Source organism: Aulonocara sp. 'chitande type north' Nkhata Bay, linkage group LG6, assembly GCF_057382095.1.
Source record: "Aulonocara sp. 'chitande type north' Nkhata Bay isolate Kocher_YH1m ecotype deep benthic linkage group LG6, A_spYH_male_GT1.1, whole genome shotgun sequence".
Lineage (NCBI taxonomy): Eukaryota > Metazoa > Chordata > Actinopteri > Cichliformes > Cichlidae > Aulonocara > Aulonocara sp. 'chitande type north' Nkhata Bay.
In genome coordinates, this window is record NC_141349.1 from 10,665,993 (window position 1) to 10,687,546 (window position 21,554).

Consider the following 21,554-nt stretch of genomic DNA (forward strand, 5'->3'; position numbering starts at 1 on the left):
AAATCAATATTTCAGGTCATGTATCAAGTAAAAAGTCACTAAAGGCAGTTCAAGTCTGTTTGGTGCTTCATCCCCAAGATTTTATCTTCAGTTATTTTCTTGAACTGAAACTCTTATTGTTGTAAACTGCTGTGTTGGCCTCTACTTTATGTTGCAGGTTTAGAACCTGATCGCAACTAGTCTGAAGTTTACTCTGTTCTCTGTTGTGATTAATGCCAATAAAAAGTAACAATTACAAGCCTGTGTTCACTAACAGTCTGTTCAATACTTCTAGAAGATATCATCTTTCATTTCCTCACTGAGGAAAATGAATGAAGAGAGAATAAAACAGGTTTGGTTGAGAGAGCAAGTGGATGAAGAGGAAAGGGAGTGAGGAAGAAAAATAGTTAATAGTTTGTGGTGGATTTTTGTATGATATGTATAACTATCTAACTATATACACTATATGCCTATCTGCACTGAACATATATACTCTAATTTTCACTGTAACTTTCATGTAGCGTCTTAAGCACAGGGTTTTCGGGAGGAGCCGTGCTGCTCTCTGATAGGAAGCAGGACCATGCTCTCCTGGAGAATGGAACAACTTAAAAATTCGATTAGAGTGTTATCTATTCTAAATATCGCTTGGAAAAGTAGAGTCAGCTAGTAAAGCATGCACTTTAGAACAGCACACAGCAACACTACATCTGAGCGGACTACACCTTTCTTGGCTGCTGCCTCAAAGCACATTGTGCGCTGTCTATCTTGCGTGCTGCACAATAGCGTTTAATATTTAGTATCTACTGTTATCTACTGCTAGCTAGTTTATTGTGATGGTGCTGTATTTATCATTTTTTGTGTTTTGTTTGTTTTCTCTTCTGTTTTTTTTTCTCCCTGTCCTATCCCTCAGTCATGTCTGTCCCGTTTGTAGCAACCGAAAATAAAATAAAATAAATACATAATTATAATAAAGGTCAATCAAATGGACCAATATGGCAAGGCCATGATGATCCACTTGGTAAAATAAATCCGCTTGGCATCTTTCTTGGCCTTAAGACAACAATTCTGATGGCTAAAGATCCAAACGGGACAAAAAAAAAAAAAGAGTCTTAAGCACAAGACATTTTGCTTCACCGTGGTTTATTAAGGTTTTACATTAACAGGACAGTTAATGCTGTCGAGAGTTTGCCTGAATAACTCATCTCCAGCTCCGGTAACTAACCTTCCCTAATACACACTCAACGTCTTTCATGCAGCACAACCAAAACAGTAACATTGTAACAGAGCACGATTAAAATATCATACAATATAATCACACACACACACACACACACACACACACACACACACACACACACACACACACACACACACACACACACCGCTGATTGGCTGAAGTAGGGTTCAATAAAAATTGTTTGGTTGTTGTTTTGGGCACTGCTCACCTCCACATTAAATAAACTGCTGCTCATGTGTGTTTGTAGGTTCTCAGTCATCCAGGTCATGGTTGTCTAAGGAGCCTGGAAAGAAAGCGACTTTACTTCTTTAAGGTTCTGGATGATGTTTAACTTCTTATCCAAGAAACGTCTTCACTTCATGAGCTTCCTTTGCTCATGTTATACCTCCGGGCAGTTTAATTTAATGACCATGCAGTGCAGTGCTCTCAAACACACAGCAGAGGGCGCTATGCACATTCCCTGACGTTAAGAAAAATACAAGTGGAGGAGGAAACAAACAGCAGCATTGAAAGAGAAAACTGAAGAGTTCAAAACAAGTTAATTTAGTCTCTTATTGTAATAATAAACAATATTTAAACATCACTTTGCTGCTTCACGTTAAAAGAGCTCTGTGTGCTTTTACTGCTCAGTAGGAAAAGATTGATGCAATTTAAAAGACGTTGTTTTAATTAGCATTTAATGATATCTACTTTTAAATGTTTTCACTACTTCCCAGGAAATTTGAACGTGCTGCCTAATATGGAAAATGAATCATGATGAAATCCTGAAATCTATTCTCATATTAATTTTCTTTTAATGTTCTACAGGTCTAAAAATAAAAACCTCCAGTGATAATAAGCAATATAAATATATATTTTTTTAAAAACTATATGTTATAGAGCTTTGATGAGGTGAAACACATTCTCAGTTTATTGGTTATGAGAATAGTTATGACAGTGTTTACGTGAGAAGCATTAGAGTGAAATAGTTTTGTGTAACAGCGACATCTGGTTTGAGTAATAGTGTCCATGAGCTTTGTGACTATTAAAAGATTAGTTTTCACTTTGGTCTTAGAAGTATAAAAATGCAGGACTGAAGATAAGATGGAAACAATGTATTATGAGATATAAAATACATATGTTCATATGTACTATAATTTTATTTTATTTATGTTCTGTTTTGGGGGTGGGGGTTGTGTGATTAGAGTTGGGACAAAACAATGGACAGTTTCAAAAAATGCATTTTATCAACAAAACTTATTTTGATAGTTACTGTATTTATTTTAATGCCCTGTATAGTGAAGTGATTAAAAGAAAAGTTTATCTGCCACCAATGAGCCAACAGCCTCCACGTAAACATTTTCAGCCTCAACAATCAACTCAGATTTATGAAGTTTATCATGTTCAGGCCCTGCAGCTGATTGGTGGCATGTCTGATCAGAAAGCCTTTCTGCATCTTCACAGTGTGAGTCTGAGAGTTTCTGAACAACAGCATGAGCTGCTACACACCTGACACCACATTCAAACACACACAAGCTGCAAATCTAACACAATAATTTAGACCAAACAAAAAGGTTCACAATTTGCAGTTAACATGAAGATATTCTAGAGCAGAAACCACACACAGCACACAAGTTTCATGTAGAGATGATTGTTTATTCTGGATGTTATTTTCATTCAGTTATTTTCCATTACTTTTTGGATAAATTGTCTGGTTTATCCATTTCATGTAAGGACAGACATTCACAGTAACAGCTGGTACAGTACAGGCACGTACACCACTGCCACTGATTACACCATAAATCATGTTGTTGTAAATCACTCCACCACCAGAATCACCCTGAGAGAGAAAAATATAGTTTGTGTTCAAGTTTCTTCCAAAAGATCTAAAACATACAGAGATGATATACAGTGATGTTAGCAGTCAACTTACGTCAAGTATATCTACATTAGGTTCTTTCAGACACAGCCTGTTGTCATACGGCATATCTGAAAAACATCGAGCGTTTCTGGTAGGCTCACAGTCAACAACATGCATGTTTGCACACTGGAGATGAAGTGGTTGGTCATCGACTAGAGAAAAAAGCCAAAGAACAAAAGTCATTCATAACCTTTCAAAAACTAAAATCTTGAGGAAATTGATGTTTTGTCTTTTTTCTGGATGTTTCCAAATGATTTTTAAACAAGGAACCTGGCATACAGTATATCTACTATAAAATTTAAAATCTTTGTTTATATTACAGTAGTCAAATAAAATGTGAATGTAACTGTAAAACAGACACAGAAACCAAAATAAAGTCTAGCATAAACTGTGAAATAATTCATCAAAAAACTTTCTTACGTGCGTGGCCTGTCGCATTTACCCTATACCCACCAAGTCCTGCAACCTGAACGACGTCTCCTCTAGAAACAGACCAATAAATAATAATCAATTAATTTCAGGTCCATCCATGTGTTTTAAACATCAAATAAATTAATAAATCTCAAAATTTCAACTTTATTCTCAAAATGATCTATACTATGTTTTTTTTCTGGTCATCAAGTCGCTTCCACACAGCTTTTATTTTGTTCTGTTCCATTTTGGCATTTGGGGATTTTGTTTTGCACAGTATGAGTGCTGCACACTTTGGAGGAAGAATGAAATTGTTGCTAATAGTATTTTTGTCAGACTGTGCCATGTATGTCACCATAAATTCACTCAACAGTCGTGTTTACCGTTCTAAAAGTGCTCTACATGTACTATGGTCCAGTGGGTGCTGCACAGTCTCCTGTTCTAACATTTAATCAGTCTCTTGGTGCTACATGACTCGTGCACATGAGCAACTAACAGATGATCACTCGAAACAGGAAGTATCTGTGCTCAATTTTCAGTGTCATGGCAAACGCTGTGGAGGATATTTTATGATCACTGACCATAATTTCAAAATACTTATTTGAGAAGTCGTTGTAATATTAACTTTGAGCATTTATTTTTGATGACAGATCATATTGACTCTCGTTACTAGGGATGGGTATCGAAAACCGGTTCTTGTTGAGAACTGGTTCCCACTGTTTCAATTCCTTGGACTTGTTTGCCATTTTTGCAAACAATTCCCTTATCGATTCCAGTCGCCCCGAATGACATCACCACGTTGCGGAGCATCATTTACCTGGCAGGAAACATGGCGGCTCAAACGCTCAAAAGTTTGGTTATACTTTACGAGAACGGATGACAACGGGGCAACTTGCAAAGTAGATATTTCATTTAAGGGAGGAAACACTACGAATATGCAAAAGCATTTGCTCACAAGACACACGATAACCTTAAATGAATGTCGCTTCTTTAATTCCGCTCCAGACTCGTGAATCTCAACCCAGCAGCAGCGGTAACGTTTGCACGTCCTCTCCCGTTAATGCGGCAGGTAAATAATCAACTAACAGCGCATATTATGTTAGCGCGATCTGCCTTATCACAAAACCTGCCATTACTGTGCATTTAGGTGACCATGATGAGAGAGACAGACAGAGTCTGGCTCAGATGCTGGCAGTTCTCGCTGAAGTCTACCGGTAGCGTCTCCTTTCAGGCCAGGATAGACGAATGTCACCGAGCAGTGACTAAGTTTGTGGTAAAAGGCTTGCACCCATTTGCCAGCAGATGCCCCCGATTTTCGGTAAGTGAATGTGTTTAATTGTAGGCAGGGACATTACTGGATATTCTTGTGTAATTGCTACTGAATAATTTATGTTATACTTTGTTATTGCTACAGAAGAATATTTGTTTTATTATTTTACATTTACAATGTTTTTTCCTGGGGACCCTGTGACACCCCATTGAAGAGCCGTAGGCTGTGGATCTCTTAAGATCTCACTGTTAGGTTTGTAAGGCCATGTTACTCCTAAATTTCTATCTTGTTCAAAGAGAAGATATAAAACAAAGTTCTAAGCTATTCGACTTTAGTGTTCTCCTTTTTTAAAAAGAATCGATAAAGAATCGAATCGTTAAACAGAATCAAAAATGGAATCGGAATTGTGAAAATCTTATCAATACCCATCCCTACTCGTTACCCCTAATTTCTCCCAGCTGCGTCTCCCTCCTGTTTCCCATTCCCTGATTACGCCTCTGTGTATATAAGCCCTGTGTTTTCCTTTGCTCGCTGTTGTGTTGTATCCTCAGAATTGCCTATGTGTTCTTGTCATACCATTCTCAGTTTGGTTTATGTTTTGTTTCATGCCAGCAATAAAGCTGAGGTTCTTTGAGTTTGCCGTTCATTCTCTATGAGTCCTGTATTTTGGGTCCTCATCCCTGCCTGAGGCACCTCAGGCCTGCCACAGAGCCCTGACATAAAGAAAAGTTGGAAGGATTGTACTTGTTATTGAATAGTGGTGCAATCCCACAAAAACATTATGCTTGCTGAGGGAGTTTGTCATTGCTGTTGTTTATGTTTAAACTCCTTCTTTAGTGTAATGTAAGTTTTTACTGTGATATTGTGTTGATTGAGCTGTCCCATATGGAAAAGCAATAGAGAAAACTTATAAAAGACTAGCAGATTTGGCCTACTTCATATAGTGAATCATATAAGGCTGATATGGTTTACTCATGAAAGTGGCCACTTTCATATATTGTTTTAGTAAGTATCCAAAACATACAAGTTTCATTTATATGATTTTCAAGGGATCTTGTATCTCTTGTTTTCACTCTTGTATGCTTTTCATACAAGTTTCACACAAGACAGACACAAACTTTATAAGATTTATATATATCTTTTCCATATGGGGTGGTTTGTTTATTTGTGTGTTCTTGGTTGCAGTAATTTCCAAAATAAAGCTTTATTTTGGAAATTACTTATTTATCTATTTTATTTTTTTTATCTATTTTATTTACCATCAAAGTTTTGTTTTGATGATAAAGTCATAATTTTATCATAAAGTATTAGATAACTCTTTATATGCTGCAGATATTGCAAGTGGTGAGGTACTATGGGGATTTATTATATGATACTACACTTGTGCTTTGAGAGGCGTACTATAGACAGAGCACATTATTATTTTATGGTTCTTTCTACTTTGATTTTTTTCTTTATGTTTGTCTTATATTCTGTACCATACAGCTCTATAAAAAGTGTGCGCCCCTGTTTTTCCCTTCATTGTTTTTATGAATGGAAACACTGTGAGTATAATATGGTTTTCTGACAAAAACTTAAGGAAAATGTTAATAATGTTAATTAAATAATTTAATATATTTTGTAAATTAACATCATGACATACAAACATACAAATATATGGTCAGGGTTCAGTAAGCAGGTGACTAATATTCAACATTGTAAATAAATAAATATCATAATGTAAATAAATGTAAAATGTCAATACAAATAAATAAAAATAAAAAAGTGGAAAAGTCAGAAAGGATTCAGACTTATTAGGTAAGCGCACAACTTACATGTTGGGAGGATTTGCACAGTCCGGTAAGGCAACGGTTTTCCTGCCTGGTTGTGAAGGAATTTCCAGTAGCATGATGTCATCAATTGTATTTATGCCCACAAAAATTGATCCACGTGTGATTTCCACCTTTTTTTTTTTATCTGAAGATCGTTGAAATAATAACTTTATCCATGATGGATGAACTCCTAAAGTTGCATACATATCCCTGCACAAGGGGAAATGGGTGTAAGCGACTCTAATTACAAAACATGAGCATTTGAAATACTGTCCTAACTTTTAAATTCTATTAAAAACATTTATAAGTGAAACTGTTGTTTTCTCACCATCCAGGTTCATTTTTCCAGCAGTGGGCTGCAGTCAGAATCCACCGTTCATGGATCAGTGAGCCACCACAGAGACTTTCATGTGTTGCACTGGTTGCCTTTAGTTTCACGTGATACTGATGCTCAGTGTCTGGACACTTTTGGCCTCCATAGATCCTTTTGTGCAAATCTACTCCTGTGCTGACTGTGATGCCTGAAAAAGAAAATAATTTACTCACAACTGGTTGTTCTTCCATCTGAAGAACAACATATTCTTTCTAGTTAATATAGTTGCAGAAATGTGTCTGCAAATTGATGAAAAGAAGAAAAAGTACAATCATACTGTAGAGACAGTGTTCCTGATACTGTAACATTCTGACAAATGTATAATAACTGATATCAAAGCAGAGACAAAGAAGAACAAAAACAGTATCTGGTGGTTTAGTGAAAACCTAAATAATCCTTTAGTAACACAGAATTTGTCACAACCTGAGAAATAAGTGCAATATTTCACTCACCAACACACAGAAGAAGAAGAAGCTTCAGATGAGCCATTGCTGTCATTCAGCTTGCAGTGAATGCTGTGCTGGGACCTTTTTAAGCCTCATTTTTTAGTTAGTGATGGATCCACCAATCAAAGAGCCTAATGTTATCAACAAAACCCCATTGGTTCGTTGGGACAGTTTTCATGCAAATGTTGAACATCTCTTCATCTTAACAAAAAAGTGTCCTCATTATTTGTAGTCTTTGTCATCCACATACTCCAGGAAATGATACTGCATTTGTTAAAATAAGTTGTTTTTTAACAGAATAATTTCAAAGTTGAAGTTAATTTATACACACACAACTTTTTAGGGTGTGTGTATATCTTTTTCTAAGAGTAGCATAAAGGAAAAACTATAAAACATCTGTTCTTCAATTAGCAAGATATTGACTGACTTAATTTAACAATGTATTTATTTTCTTTTTTGTTTGTATTTTGTATTGCACTTTTCTGTACTCATAATCAAATATAAATCAATTCTTGGATAAAAAGTTGTTTGACATCCTCCCTGATCATATTCTTAGCTTTTTAATAACAGCACAATTTTAATAATAATCAGTTTGTTTCTTTGATTTTTCATCATATTTTTCTGATATTCACTCTGTGCTGTTTCAGATCAGTTTGTGATGTGTCCAGGTGACAAAGCCTTTTGGGTCAAATTTGTGATATTTTGCTATGTAAATTAAAGTGGCCTTTGTCTTGACTGTTGTCACATATGATGATGTTTCAAAGGTTCTACTATGGGCTCAGATGGTGCAACCGAAGATTAAATTTTTAGTTTTATTTTTTTCTTACCCGGACTAAAAACATATGCAGCAGTTTTTCTCAACTAGTCTGTAACACTTTCTGACACGTTCTTTAGACGGACTCAGGCGCACACCAGGAATTCCTTGTGAAAGAAGACAGTGCGTTTATTTACAGTGAGAAAACACCAGGTGAATATATGTACAGAGTGCCAGTGAAAAGGCGGTCCGGGGCTCCAGGGTCCGAAGGAAACAGGGAAAGGGTCCAACATGCTCCACTCTCTCACAGAAAAGTCCAATTCCTCTCCTCCGCTGCTCCTCTCGCTCACATACTCAAACTGTGGCCACAAGTTTGCATCATGGCGCTGATCCAGAATCCTTCCCTTATTGTTAATTCCTAGTGCTATAATAAAAAAGCGATAAGAATAAAAATATGAAGTAATAAATATACAATAATGTATGTATGATGATTCAATTTGTTTGACTATCCACTCGGTGCAGGCACAACGTTTATGTATTATTGTATAAAATACAATCATGTATTTTCTTTAAAATGTGTTTTTTGAATATCATAATTACAATAATCCAATCCATAATTGTGTTTTCTTGTCATTGTCTTTTCAAAGCAAACAGGTGTTTAAACCACAGCAGTGAAATATGAGCTGAGTCAACTGAAGGTGAACAAGAAAGAGCCTGACAGCTGTTGTGTTGTGCAGTTTCACCTGCAGTATATAACATATCAGACTAGAGTTATGTCCTACAGCTTCGGTTCCTGAGAGTGTGAAACGTTAACATGGTCCTTGTGTGTGTGTGTGTGTGCACAATGTTTCTTTACAAGTGAAACTAGAACCACTAGATATGTGGTTCTAGTTTGGCTCTGTTGGCTCTGCTGCTGCTTTGTTTGCTTTACTTCCAAACTTTCTGCATTTAGCAAATAGCCTCTTTTGCTGTTAGCTAATCAAACAGAGGCAAGCAGAGAGAGTCTGTCACCTTCCTCCCTAAACTTGATTAAATATTACCACAGTGTAATAGTGTACATATAGTTGAGGACAGAGAGACAAAACAGGTGAGATGAGGAAGTGAAGAGAGAGCGTTATGCAGTTTTCCCACTCCCACCTGATAAAACCATCTGTTTTGTTTCTCATGACACTTCTTTCTCTCTGATTCTTTCACTGTCTGTGAAAACAGAAGACTTTATTCATAGAGTTGTTGTTTTTCAAGGTTTTTATTTTGTTCTGTTCCATTTTGGCATTTGGGGATTTTGTTTTGCACAGTATGAGTGCTGCACACTTTGGAGGAAGAATGAAATTGTTGCTAATAGTATTTTTGTCAGACTGTGCCATGTATGTCACCATAAATTCACTCAACAGTCGTGTTTACCGTTCTAAAAGTGCTCTACATGTACTATGGTCCAGTGGGTGCTGCACAGTCTCCTGTTCTAACATTTAATCAGTCTCTTGGTGCTACATGACTCGTGCACATGAGCAACTAACAGATGATCACTCGAAACAGGAAGTATCTGTGCTCAATTTTCAGTGTCATGGCAAACGCTGTGGAGGATATTTTATGATCACTGACCATAATTTCAAAATACTTATTTGAGAAGTCGTTGTAATATTAACTTTGAACATTTATTTTTGATGACAGATCATATTGACTGATTGTTCTGAGAGGCTGTGGCTGAGAATTTTATAAGATGGAATCAGACAAGGAAGATGAAAAAGGAATAGAGAAGGACACGGGGAAAAGAAAAGAAAAATATAAAGTGCGATGATGCAGAGTAGAGAGAGTAGATGTGAGATGAATCAGTAAAGAAGTAAGAAAAGAGCAGCCTGCAATAGTCCACTGTTAGTATAACGTACAGTGGGATGCAAAAGTTTGGGCAACATTGTTAATAGTCATTATTTTCCTGTATAAATCGTTGGTTGTTACAATAAAAAATGTCAGTTAAACAGACACACACAGTGATATTTGAGAAGTGAAATGAAGTTTATTGGATTTACAGAAAGTGTGCAATAATTGTTCAAACAAAATTTAACTCACTAACAACCTTGGAAGAGATTTTTATTTGTTTATTTTGCATAGGCTATTAGTATTAGGGACCCACTAATCCAATAGTTTGATTAGATATCAGTCCCATATTTACAAAAAAACCTTGGTCAGATATCGGTGACAATGAGCTGATCTATTATTCACTTCTTTTTTTTTTTTTTTTTTTTTTTTTTCTGCCTGTCCCATTTGGTTCTTTAGCCATCAGAATTGTTGTCTGAAGACCAACAAGGATACCCAATGGATTTACTTTGCCAAATGGATCATCGTGGCATTGCCGTATTGGTCCATTTGGTCGATCTTTGTTTTTATTATTTATTATATTTTATTTTCAGATGTTACAGACAGGACAGACATGAGTGAGGGATAGGAAAAGAAAGAGGAAGGAAAGGAAAAACAGAAGGGGAGAGGGACAGTGAGAAAGGGGGGGAGAAAAAAAAGTAAAAATCTCCTGGATCACCTGTTGAGAGAAGAATAGAAAACAAGCAAAAAAACAAAAAAAAACAAAGCAACATACTAAACACAACACCATCGCATTAATCTAGCTAAGTGTAAACAGCAGTAAATACTAAATATTCAATGTTGTTGTGCAGCACGCAGGACAGATGTGCTTCGAAGTAGCAGCCAAGAAAGGTGTAATTTAAGTCTACGAGCAGTGAACACCCGTGTGCATACCTGTGTGGATCAGCGCGCTTGTATTCCAAAGGTTTCTCCATGTAACGATCTGCTAGGGAGTGTGGGGGGGCCACAGCCCCGTCCTCCAGGGTATGAAGCAGGTATGGAGGAGATCAAAACTCCAGACATCCAGAGGCCCCCAGAACACAAGAGACCATGGCAGACCAACAGAGGGGCAGCCGCGCCACTGTCCCAGTAAGAGCTGAGGAGAGTCCCAGATGAGGGTTCACTCAGCAGCCGCGGAGCAGAAGCCAGGGGGAGTTGCAGTGACGCGCCCGTGAGCTCCGCCGGCAGCCAGCTGTGCCTGAGTGACCGAGCCCCAGGCCGAGAGGCCGGGGGCACCCCACCTCCGAAGTGGACCGAGCGAGCCCCAGGTTCCAGGGCCCGATAAGCGGCCACCAAGGAGTGAGCCGGTGTGTACCTGGACGCCCACCCCCAGACACAAAGAACCACCAACGCACCGACACCTGAGGGAGTCCGCCACTGGCAGGGGAAGTGGTGGTGGGTGGAGATAGGCCTCCAAATCTTGGAGGACCTGAGGTGTCCCCAGAGAGGTGGCGTCTGATACCCAACCTGACATATAGACACAGACATACAGGCACACACAGACACAAACATCCATTCCCACCCTCATGCTCTCATATGCACTCACTCCACACTCAACCAACGTGGAGACAGACATAAAGAGACGCTGTACACACGATCACACTCCCCAAGCGTACTCTACAAACCGGGTCTAGGTACCCTTGCCCCTGGAGGGGGGAACTGCACCCAGACCCAGGTGGTGTTACCCTTTTCCCTGCGGTGGGGAGAGGCAGACCACCCCGACTCCGTAGCAGCAGGGAGGCCCCACACTCCAGACCGCAGTCGGACGGCCAACTCCTCCTCCTAGCCCTCCCGCTCCAGCAGGCCGCAGAGAATGGGGGTGGAAGAAGACTCCAAACCTCCCTCCACCCGCTCATTGTAGTGTTGATGCATGTGTGTTCTAAGGTGCAATTAAAACCCAGGAGGGCATAGAGCTACCTGCCAAGGATAAGCAGGTAAGCGCATAGTCCCTCCTGATAGCCCTCAATGTCTAAGTGTATATTAAAATTGAGAGGTGGGCAACGACGCCAGGGGTGAGGTGTACACCCTGATGGTAATTTGGACTCCGTGATTGTGCCCACCCCCAAGATCCTATATGTATGTGTAATGAGAGTGTGATCTATTATTCACTTCTGGTTTTACTTCAACATGCCACAGGAGGGCTAACGTAGCATGGAAGCAGCTAAGAGCACAGCAACAGTAGTGTGGGCGTGTTTTGCCCCACCCACAAGTTAATTATTGTAATTATTACTTGACTTGAAAAGAATCAGCCTTTTGGGATTTGCTTACCTGGATGACTGAGCATGCATCATCTGGACGTAGCGTTTTCAGTGAGAGAAACGTTTCGTCACTCATCCAAGTGACTTCTTCAGTCTCAGCTGACTGCAGGTTTCCCCAGTCTTATAAACAGTACATTTGCAAAATGACTGAAACTAGCACCACTGATCCCATTGATCAATGGCCTTTGATCAGTAGTTGTTCATCAATGGTCATGAGAATCTATATATTAATTACCAAGGAACTGACCTCCCAGACCATTGTTCATTCAGTGGTGCTAGTTCAAATTTAAAGGTTCCTTGTTGATTGATATGAATTTTATTTCATGTGAATAATCAGTAATTACTTATTAAAAGCATTATGTCCAGGTCATTCACTGTCATACAGGTTCTGCTGTGTTGATATATATTGGGCAGCCAGATGTGCCTTCTTTTTTAAAAAAAGAAAAGAAAAAAGAAACAGCTGCTACCCGACAGAACTCCTTAATGCCATTTGCAAGTCAAATTCACCTGGCTGGTAAGAGGACACAGGAGCATTTTCATCTTCATGATGTTTTATTGCTGTTTTACTGCTCTTGGAAATATCAGTATCAGTTCTACAGTAAAAAAAAATTGCTCCTGTCATTATTTTATCAATGCAAACGTGGTCATGGTAAATGGCCTGTATTTGTATCGCGCTTTACTAGTCCCTAAGGACCCCAAAGCGCTTTACACAACCAGTCATCCACCCATTCACACACTGGTGATGGTAAGCTACATTGTAGCCACAGCCACCCTGGGGCGCAAGGACAGAGGGCGAGGCTGCCGGACACTGGCGCCACCAGGCCCTCTGACCACCACTAGTAGGCAACAGGTGAAGTGTCTTGGCCAAGGACACAACGACCGAGACTGTCTAAGCCGGGGCTCAAACCGACAACCTTCCGATTACAAGGCGACCTCCCAACTCTTGAGCCACGATCACCCCCACGATCGTAGTTTGCATCTGTACACAATGCAAACTACAGCCGAGGAAGGCAAATCAGAGACATCAATGTGTATTCATACACTTCCTTTCATAATACTCATTGTGTTGTCTATTGTCTATTCTCTGCTCTGCTGACTATATACAATTTTTGAAACAGAAGATACATCCATACATTTCACAATAACTACTGGAGCTGCTGCAATTTTGGTTTCCAGATGTAAGCCAGAGACATAATAACAAGAGAATTCTAGATGGAAAAGTGTGCACAGTATGTGTTTTGGGGGTTGAGGGTACTCACTGTTTCTGCACTCAAAGCTCACAGACTGACAAAAACAACATTTTATAAGTAAAATTTAGTCTCTTTAAATTTTTGTGCCACTTGTATAAAAAGGTAAAACAGTGGTAAGTTTTGAGTTTGCAGGAGATGTTTTACTTCCAGTCAGCCTGCAGATGGTTAGCAGGTGATACTCCTGCCGTTGGCTTATCAAACAGAGGAAAGCTGTTAACTTATTCTCCCTCAATGTGTGTTTGATAAAATTTACATTCTTATAGTTTTAAACACGTTATTATAAGCTGCTCTTTTTATGACTGTAATTTTGCACGCAAACACAATAATTTACTTTGGCCAAAGTGTCTTGCAAAATACTGCACAAAATATTTTGTAAGTTCTTCTTATATAAACTTTCAGGAATTTATTGGTGATGACAGATTATATTGACTGATTCTTCTGGAAGGACAGAAAAATAAAAACTGGAGGATGCTGAGTAGAGAGGGTGGATGTGAGATGAGGCAGTAAGAGAGTAGGTGGATAATAGAAACTAATAATAAGATCATCAAGAGTTAATAAATGTGATTAGTTTCATCATTTTTATTTTAGTTTGTTGTTTTTGGTGAAGGAATGATGAAATTATACCTTCAGCAACGACTAGTGAGGCGAAAATGAGAAGCTGTTGTGTTTCGGTGTGACCACACGGGGCAGTGCTGTATAAATGTTGTGTTTTCTTACCAGGCATGGTCTCTTTAAAAATGCCCAACAGAGCAACAAAATGACTTTAATTATATGCTCTGTGGTCAGTTGTCAGTTTGTGTTGTTTGTTAAGCTTTTTGTATGTCAGTATGTCCAGATAAACTTTGTTCCTCGTGGTTTACTTGATACAAACCGTCGTATTATGTGTCCTTGCATTAGTGTGATCAGGGCCGTGCAGAGAGGTTTAAAGGGGCGGGTGCTCAAAGTTAAAAAGGGGCACATTGAACCAGGTTGAATAATAACAACACACATTCATCAAGAATCTAATATGGGAAGGGCAGGGGCCTGTTCTTCGTACCTCGCTAAGTAAGTTAGCTGGATTAGATTGTTGACGATTTCGCGTGATCCTGGATCGTTCGGTTCCCCGAAGCTCATCCGGGACTTGCTGTCATAGCAACAGAGCCGTAAGCGTAAACCTGCTCGGGAGCAGGTTCACTTTATGTAAACAGGATTAGATCGCGGCCACGCAGGTATGTCCGCTTCATTTATACGAAAGCAACAGCGATATTCCACCACTGTTTCACCATAAATAAATAACATCAATGTAACTAAAGATAATGCAGCACCTGATCCTTTTATTGATGTCACACAGATACATACAGGTCATTTCCTAAAAAAGGGAAATGTACTATTAACATTCTATTACATGTATGTGATTATTACAGATGTAATTCATATTTCAGAGTAGTAATTGTAAATTACTTCGTGTAATCAAGATGAGAGACCACGGCTATAAAAGCGAAGGTGGATTTGGGAAGCCTGTCGCAGCCATGTCCTGTCCGTTTACGCGAGCCACCCATTGCGGAAGGTGCAAGATTGATAAGGAGAGTCCTCAGAATTCAGCGTATATTGCGGGATAGACAGGATCCTTTAGCTCAGCGCGACAGTGTGCTCATTGAGAGATATCGATTTCCCCGTGAGGGTATTATTTACTTAACCAACTTGTTGACGAGGGGGTGCAGGACCACCACCTGTCTTTTTTTGCTCTGCCCTTTTCTTGGTTGCTGTTATGAACAAACAAACAGATTATTTCAGGGTCTCTTTCCAAGAGACGACAAGCAATATAAGTGATGGATATTACCATTCTATAGAATATTCTTATATTTCACTTTTACTTGTTCCCATGTTCTAGTGGCTCTAATGTGAAAGAGGATATAATATAACAATATAATATAATGTAATATAATATTGGATAATATAGTGTAATATAATAAATCTACCCTACCGCCTACTGGTGTTGGCCAGAGGGGCCGATGGCGCGATATGGCAGCCTGGCTTCTGTCAGTCTGCCCCAGGGCAGCTGTGGCTACAACCGTAGCTGCCTCCACCAGTGTGTGAATGTGAGAGTGACTGAATAGTGGCATTGTAAAGCGCTTTGGGTGCCTTGAAAAGCGCTATATAAATCCAATATATTATTATTATTATTATTATTATTATTAAATTACTTACGAGTTTAATTTGTCAGCAACTTTCTGCCAGCCCTCTCTCCTTGCTTTTGCAGCCTTTGCAGTGTTCCCTTGCGTTCTGATTTAACTCTGAAACTCCTGAAATCCCTCACTCAGGAGTTCTTGCTCTGCTGCCGAAAAATACCGAGCCGAGCGCGCTCCTTCGACATTTTCGCCGACCAATCAGAGGGTTGCCGATCACTGTTTCTGCTATCGATGCGTATCCCCTTTTACGGCACCCAGTGATCGCACATTACTTCATCCAGCTGTACTAATCGTCAACAGCAGGTGTGTTCGGGGAACCGGATTAGCGCGCTCACGGTTAGCGCGATGGTTTGGTCTTGGATGTTTCATTTGATCTTGGATGTAGTAAGCGACGTACGAAGCACAGGGCCCTGGGCTGTGTTGATCTGAGACTTTAGACATTAAAAAGTCCATAGGAGAGATGGTAGCTGATTAAACAAGTGTCATGAGATAATAACAAAATGCAAAGATTGGTGACAGCGCTTGGAACCATAAGGCAACAAAAAACTGTGAGAAATAATTTAGGCTCTGCCTGTGAATCACTCTTTGCTTCTCTTCTTCCTTCCATCCCATCTTTTCATATATCACTCTCCACTTGCTATGTGAGAACAAGGCACAACTTGCTATAAACTACAATCTAATTATCCACACCTAACAACTCTTGCACTTAATCTATAATAAAATGATGACAGTTTAATGTTATAGCCCTGCCTTTAGTAGCCTCACACAGCTCCTACTGTTTCCTCCTCATGTCCTTACCAGCCATGTCTGGACAATGTTATATCATGAGTAATATTTTTTTTTAAATCCATCTAAATAAAACAAACACATGCACGCACACACAGTGACATTTTAGACCTTCTTCAGAATACTGTATATACTATGGGCATCATGGTGCTGATCCAGAATCCTTACATTATTATTTATTACTAGAGCTACAATAATAAAGCAATGAGGAGGGGGAAGTAATAAATATGAAATAATGTATTTATGATGATTCCATTTGTTTCACTATCCACTCTGTGCAGGGCAAAGCTTATTACATTTTTAAACTGTAGAGATACAATCATTTTACTGCTGTAAAATCCAACTTTTGTCTTATTTAAAATATAAATCTAATATAATCTGCTTCTTAATGTATGTTCTTTAAAATACAGCGTGTGTTTTTTTAATATATTATAATTATAATAATGCATAATTATGTGGACATGCATATTAGATCGTTTTTTAGTGAAATATAATCCCTCCAGAAAGGCAGGAAAAGCTCTGTAACTTGCTTTAAAACTACATATGTTTCTAAATACTTTAAAACTAAATATGTTCCCTAAAACGGTGACAGAGCTACAGACCCATGACAGCCTTACACAGGTAGCCAGCAGCTATGACCAGCACTACTTGTGCAGTTAATAAAAGGTCAGGTAATGTTTGTCGCGCTGTTGCACACACAGCACGCTCGTTTGTTTCAGTTCGTCAGTTGCAACAAGACAGCTTACCAACGTGTACGTAATAAGCTAATACTCCTTTGTGCTACACACTACAGTGTGCGCTGTACACCTACTTACTGGTTTTGTCGCATCAGTCTGTGTCTCTGAGTTAACTTGTGTTTCTCCTACAGCTCCGGACCGCTAAAAATGCGCGTGCTCTTTGTGAGCTCGTTCCCGGCTCGTAACCAGCGCGTTCTGCCGTCAAGGGCGATCATTGGTTAAATGTGATCATGTGACTGATGCAAGCCAGATCCTTTTATTTAGCAAAACTGTGATTAATAGTTAAATATTATTGTTGAGGGGCACAGACAGGACTCCGCACGCACACACACATATAAAAAAAAATAAATTTTTTTTAAAACTTGCCTCAACAAAAGGGCACTTTGGGCACCCATCAGGAAAGGGGCGGGTGCTCAAGCCCCTCTAGCCCCCCCCCCCCCCCCCCCCCCCTCTGCACGTGCCTGAGTGTGATGGTGTCTGTGGCATGTCAAAATCAACTGAAAACAGAAACTTCTGACTTTCTGTTCCCCACAGATTTGCCAGCTACTCAGCTAATGTGATGCTGCCAAACAAACATTCTCATTAAACTTGGATGCACCAGTGGAATCACTGTTAGGAAATTTAGGAGTAAAGTAATCGCTTTCTGTGCCCCACTCAGGCATTGACCCATGTGCCTGTTCATCTTAGCTGCTATGATTCCTAACAGGAGCTTCAATGTGGTGCTGAGGCAGGTTATTGGTCGGTAGTTGAATGGGGCCGGTCCCTTCTGGGGTTCCTTGAGGATCAGGACTGTCCGGCCTTCAGTTAGCCATTCCAGGTGTCTCTCATTGACTAGCAGCTGGTTCATTTGTGCTGCCAGACACTCATGGAGTGCAGTCAGCTTCTTCAGCCAGTAGGCATGAACTATATCGGGGCCTGGTGCTATCCAACTCTTCATACTGGAGACCCTTTCTTGCCACTGTAATGGTTATTGGACCGTGCTTAAGGAGGTTGCTGTGGTCTGCTCTCAGATCCACTAGCTACTGAGCATTGCTGTGTCTAGACTTACATCTGATTGCCTATCCTGCCCCATGTCATGCTAGCAGCAGAGTTTCACTGTTACAGTTCAGTGTATTTTCCCGGGCTGCAGATCCTGAAGAACACTGTGTAATGTAAATATACAGCATGTAGGACTACTCCAGGATGGAATATCAACACGTGCCACTGCCAGAAGACACGTGTTGATGCCTTCTATGGACAGGGTCATAAAAGGTCCTTAACCCATCAGGACCAGTACAGTCTCCTCCTTTGTGCAAGGAAGAACAGGAGTCCCAACAGAATCTTACAAAATGAACTCCAGCAGGTCACTGGTGTGAAGTTCTCTGACCAAACAATCAGAAACAGACTTCATGAGGGTGGCCTGAGGGCCCAGTCTTCTGATGTGCCCTGTGCTCACTGTCTGCCACCGTGGAGCCTGATTAGCATTTGTCATAGAATAGGAGAGTTGACAGGTCCAGTACTGGCATCCTCTGCTTTTTCACAGATAGAGCAGGTTCATCCTGAGCACATGTGACAGACATGAAAGAGTCTGGAGAATATGCTGCCTCTAACATCGTTCAGCATGACCGGTTTGGGCTCCACAGAAAGTGAAGAGATCCATTGAAAATTTACTGTAGTTTTGTTATGTCATGTGAAATTTGTTCCCCATAAATATTATAAACATTAGAAATGTTCAGATTTTAATTGTGAATTTTTTTTTACATGTTACAAACATTAAACCATGAATCGTGCTCTACAAGCTAGATTTCAAATGGACATGAGTGCAGACATCAGTCAGATTTATATTATATTATATGATATGATATGATATGATATTATATTATTATAGTCTATATATAGAGAGACTAGATTCAATAGGAGTAAAATAAATTTGAGAGAACTGAACAGGTTTATTACAACTTTACAATGGTGTGATAAACCAATGTAAATAAGATCAGATCCAGGATCACAAAAATCCAGTCTACCCATACAGTACAGAGCAATGAACAAAATAGTTCTTACAGTTGTTTCTAAATAAAATGAAATCTCATAAAGTTTTCAAAATCAAGTACACTGTTGTTTTAACATCTTTTCAGTTTCTATGAATTCGTATTGCTTTGCAGCATTACAATCAAATATATTTATAGATCCCTTTTTAGGGCATGTGTAATCAAATCATGAAATTTTTGTAACTTAATTAGTTTTAAACAACTTATTCATATGAAATAACTTATAACTGAAATGACAATGTCCCGAAAAGGCACTGAATAACAACTAAAAGAAAAGTGCACCTTGCATTATTTTGGTGCATTTGTGAAGGTGCTTAATCAAATAGACAATAAAATAAAACATAACACTCCATTTCACACACAGGTCAAGTACTCCAACTGGTTTTCGCTTTTTTTTTTTTAGACATTACAGGGTTCACACTGTTGCAGTAGTTACCACGTGTAAAGTTAGCATAGGTTTTCCTGCTAGCTTATCAATTTTAGTAACTCACCATAGTTTCCAAGAAATAAACACACGCTCCATCTGGTTTGGTCAAGAGCAAAACACATAAAAAGCTTGCGTAGCTTGTTAATTGCTCTCTGTCTTGCTCTACCACTTTTAGGACTCCATAAGGGCTGCTGAAAGGCCAAAGGATGATGCAACTGTTCATCATTTTTTTAACATGGTGTTATATTGCTAACATGCTCTTAGAAACTAGTACAGGTTCCTAAGATCAGTGCAGTTTTACCTATAGTATAAACATATCAGACTAACATATTGTCTTTCCACTTGGGTTCCTTGGGTTAGGGTTACAGGACAGGATGTGTGTTATGTTGAGGATAGAAAGGCAAGTATGTCTGTGCACAATGTTTCTTTACAAGTGTAACTAGAACCACTAAATAACATGTAAGGATACTGTGCCCCTTCAATAAACAGAAAGATGGTGTTAAGTGTATTTTTATGATGAAAATTGTGCTTGTTGGCTCTGCTGTGTTTTACTTGCAGGAGCTACTTTACTGTAAAACTTTCTGCATTTCATTAGTAAAATAGCCTCTACTGCTGTTGGCTTATCAAACAGAGGCAAGCAGAGACAGTTTGTCACCTTCCTCGCTAAAGTTGATTAAATTTACCTCATTGTAATAACGTTCATAAACAGTAGTCGACGACAGAGAGACAAAAACGAGGTGATGAGGGAGTGAACAGGGAGTGAACAGGTTGAACACCTGGTAACAAACCGTCTATTTCTCATGACACTTCTCTCTCTCTGATTCTTTCACTGCCTGTGAAAACAAAAATTATTAGAGTTGTTTGTTAGCTTTTAAAGATTTTTATTCACTTCTGTTTGCGGGACTATTTTGGGATATTTTATTCATTAATTTACTTATTTATTCATTTTGAACTTTAATGCTGCACACTTTGTAGGAAGAGAAGGAAATTGTTGCTAATATTCTTTGTGTCAGACTGTGGCATGTATGTCAGCATAAATTCATTCAAAAGTCATGTGTACTTTTCTAAAAGGACACTCTATATGTGCACTTTTGTACAGTGGGTGCTGCACATTCTCCTGTTGTTACATCTAATCGGTTTCTTGGTGCTACATGAGTCATGCACACGAGCACCCCATTGTACTGCATGTTTATCTGAATCTATGCATATGTGTGGCTTGGAAAAGACATTCTATGACCACATTTACCTCCTGTCAGTTTTATAATAGGAAATGTGGGTGAAGACAGCGATGTGGCCTGGATGCTAGCTGGATCCAAATCCTTGAATTATAGGAAGCAGATTCCCTGGAACGTTAACTAATTTTTGGTCCATTTGTAACCGTCAGGTATTTATCAGCTTGATAAAAAGTTGATACACAAAATGAATACTTTGTCCTCCTGCAAGGTTGTGACCTCTCGCTGTCGGCATTAATGTTATAATGTCTTTGTAAAAATGCATGCTGTGGATGTTGACTTGCGAGATCTATTCTATTTATCTATCTATATTTGTTAAAGAAACATCATAAGTTCAATAACTGCAAAAGTTTGTTAAATTATCCTGATAACGACACTATAATAATAATAATAATAATAATAATAATAATAATAAATACCCTATAAATAATACACCATATATGGTGTCATTCATCATTCATTCAACATGTACACATAAGCACCCCATTGTGCGATCGCATATGTGCAATCACATATCTGTGATCTGTGATTTGGGGAAAGCAGATTACATTCCAAACTGTTCTGTGAGCTTATTATTTTGCATGTCTTATTCTACAGACTTGGAAATTTTCTCACTGAGTTTTGATTGTGAGAGAAG

The 21,554-nt window shown here is 39.0% G+C and overlaps 1 protein-coding gene across 1 annotated transcript; it reads right to left on the bottom strand.

Annotated features, from left to right (window-relative positions):
* Positions 1 to 2,842: 2,842 nt before the first annotated feature.
* On the bottom strand, positions 2,843 to 7,598 carry LOC147327273 (serine protease 1-like). Its single transcript, XM_086294899.1, has 6 exons — positions 7,434 to 7,598; positions 6,937 to 7,129; positions 6,612 to 6,818; positions 3,537 to 3,598; positions 3,129 to 3,268; positions 2,843 to 3,035 (listed from the first exon to the last, which is right to left on the bottom strand). Exons 1-6 carry the CDS (start codon positions 7,477 to 7,479, stop codon positions 2,877 to 2,879), a joined length of 807 nt encoding a protein of 268 aa, XP_086151025.1. The 5' UTR covers positions 7,480 to 7,598; the 3' UTR covers positions 2,843 to 2,876.
* Positions 7,599 to 21,554: the final 13,956 nt, after the last annotated feature.

Bases quoted from the DNA above. Each gene is read 5' to 3' on its own strand.
- LOC147327273 (XM_086294899.1), bottom strand. From the start codon at position 7,479: ATGACAGCAATGGCTCATCTGAAGCTTCTTCTTCTTCTGTGTGTTG. The intron at 7,130-7,433 runs GTGAGTGAAATA...TTTCTTTTTCAG, and splicing joins TCTTCTTCTTCTGTGTGTTG to GCATCACAGTCAGCACAGGA. The intron at 3,269-3,536 runs GTAAGAAAGTTT...TTTTTTCTCTAG, and splicing joins AAATGCGACAGGCCACGCAC to TCGATGACCAACCACTTCAT.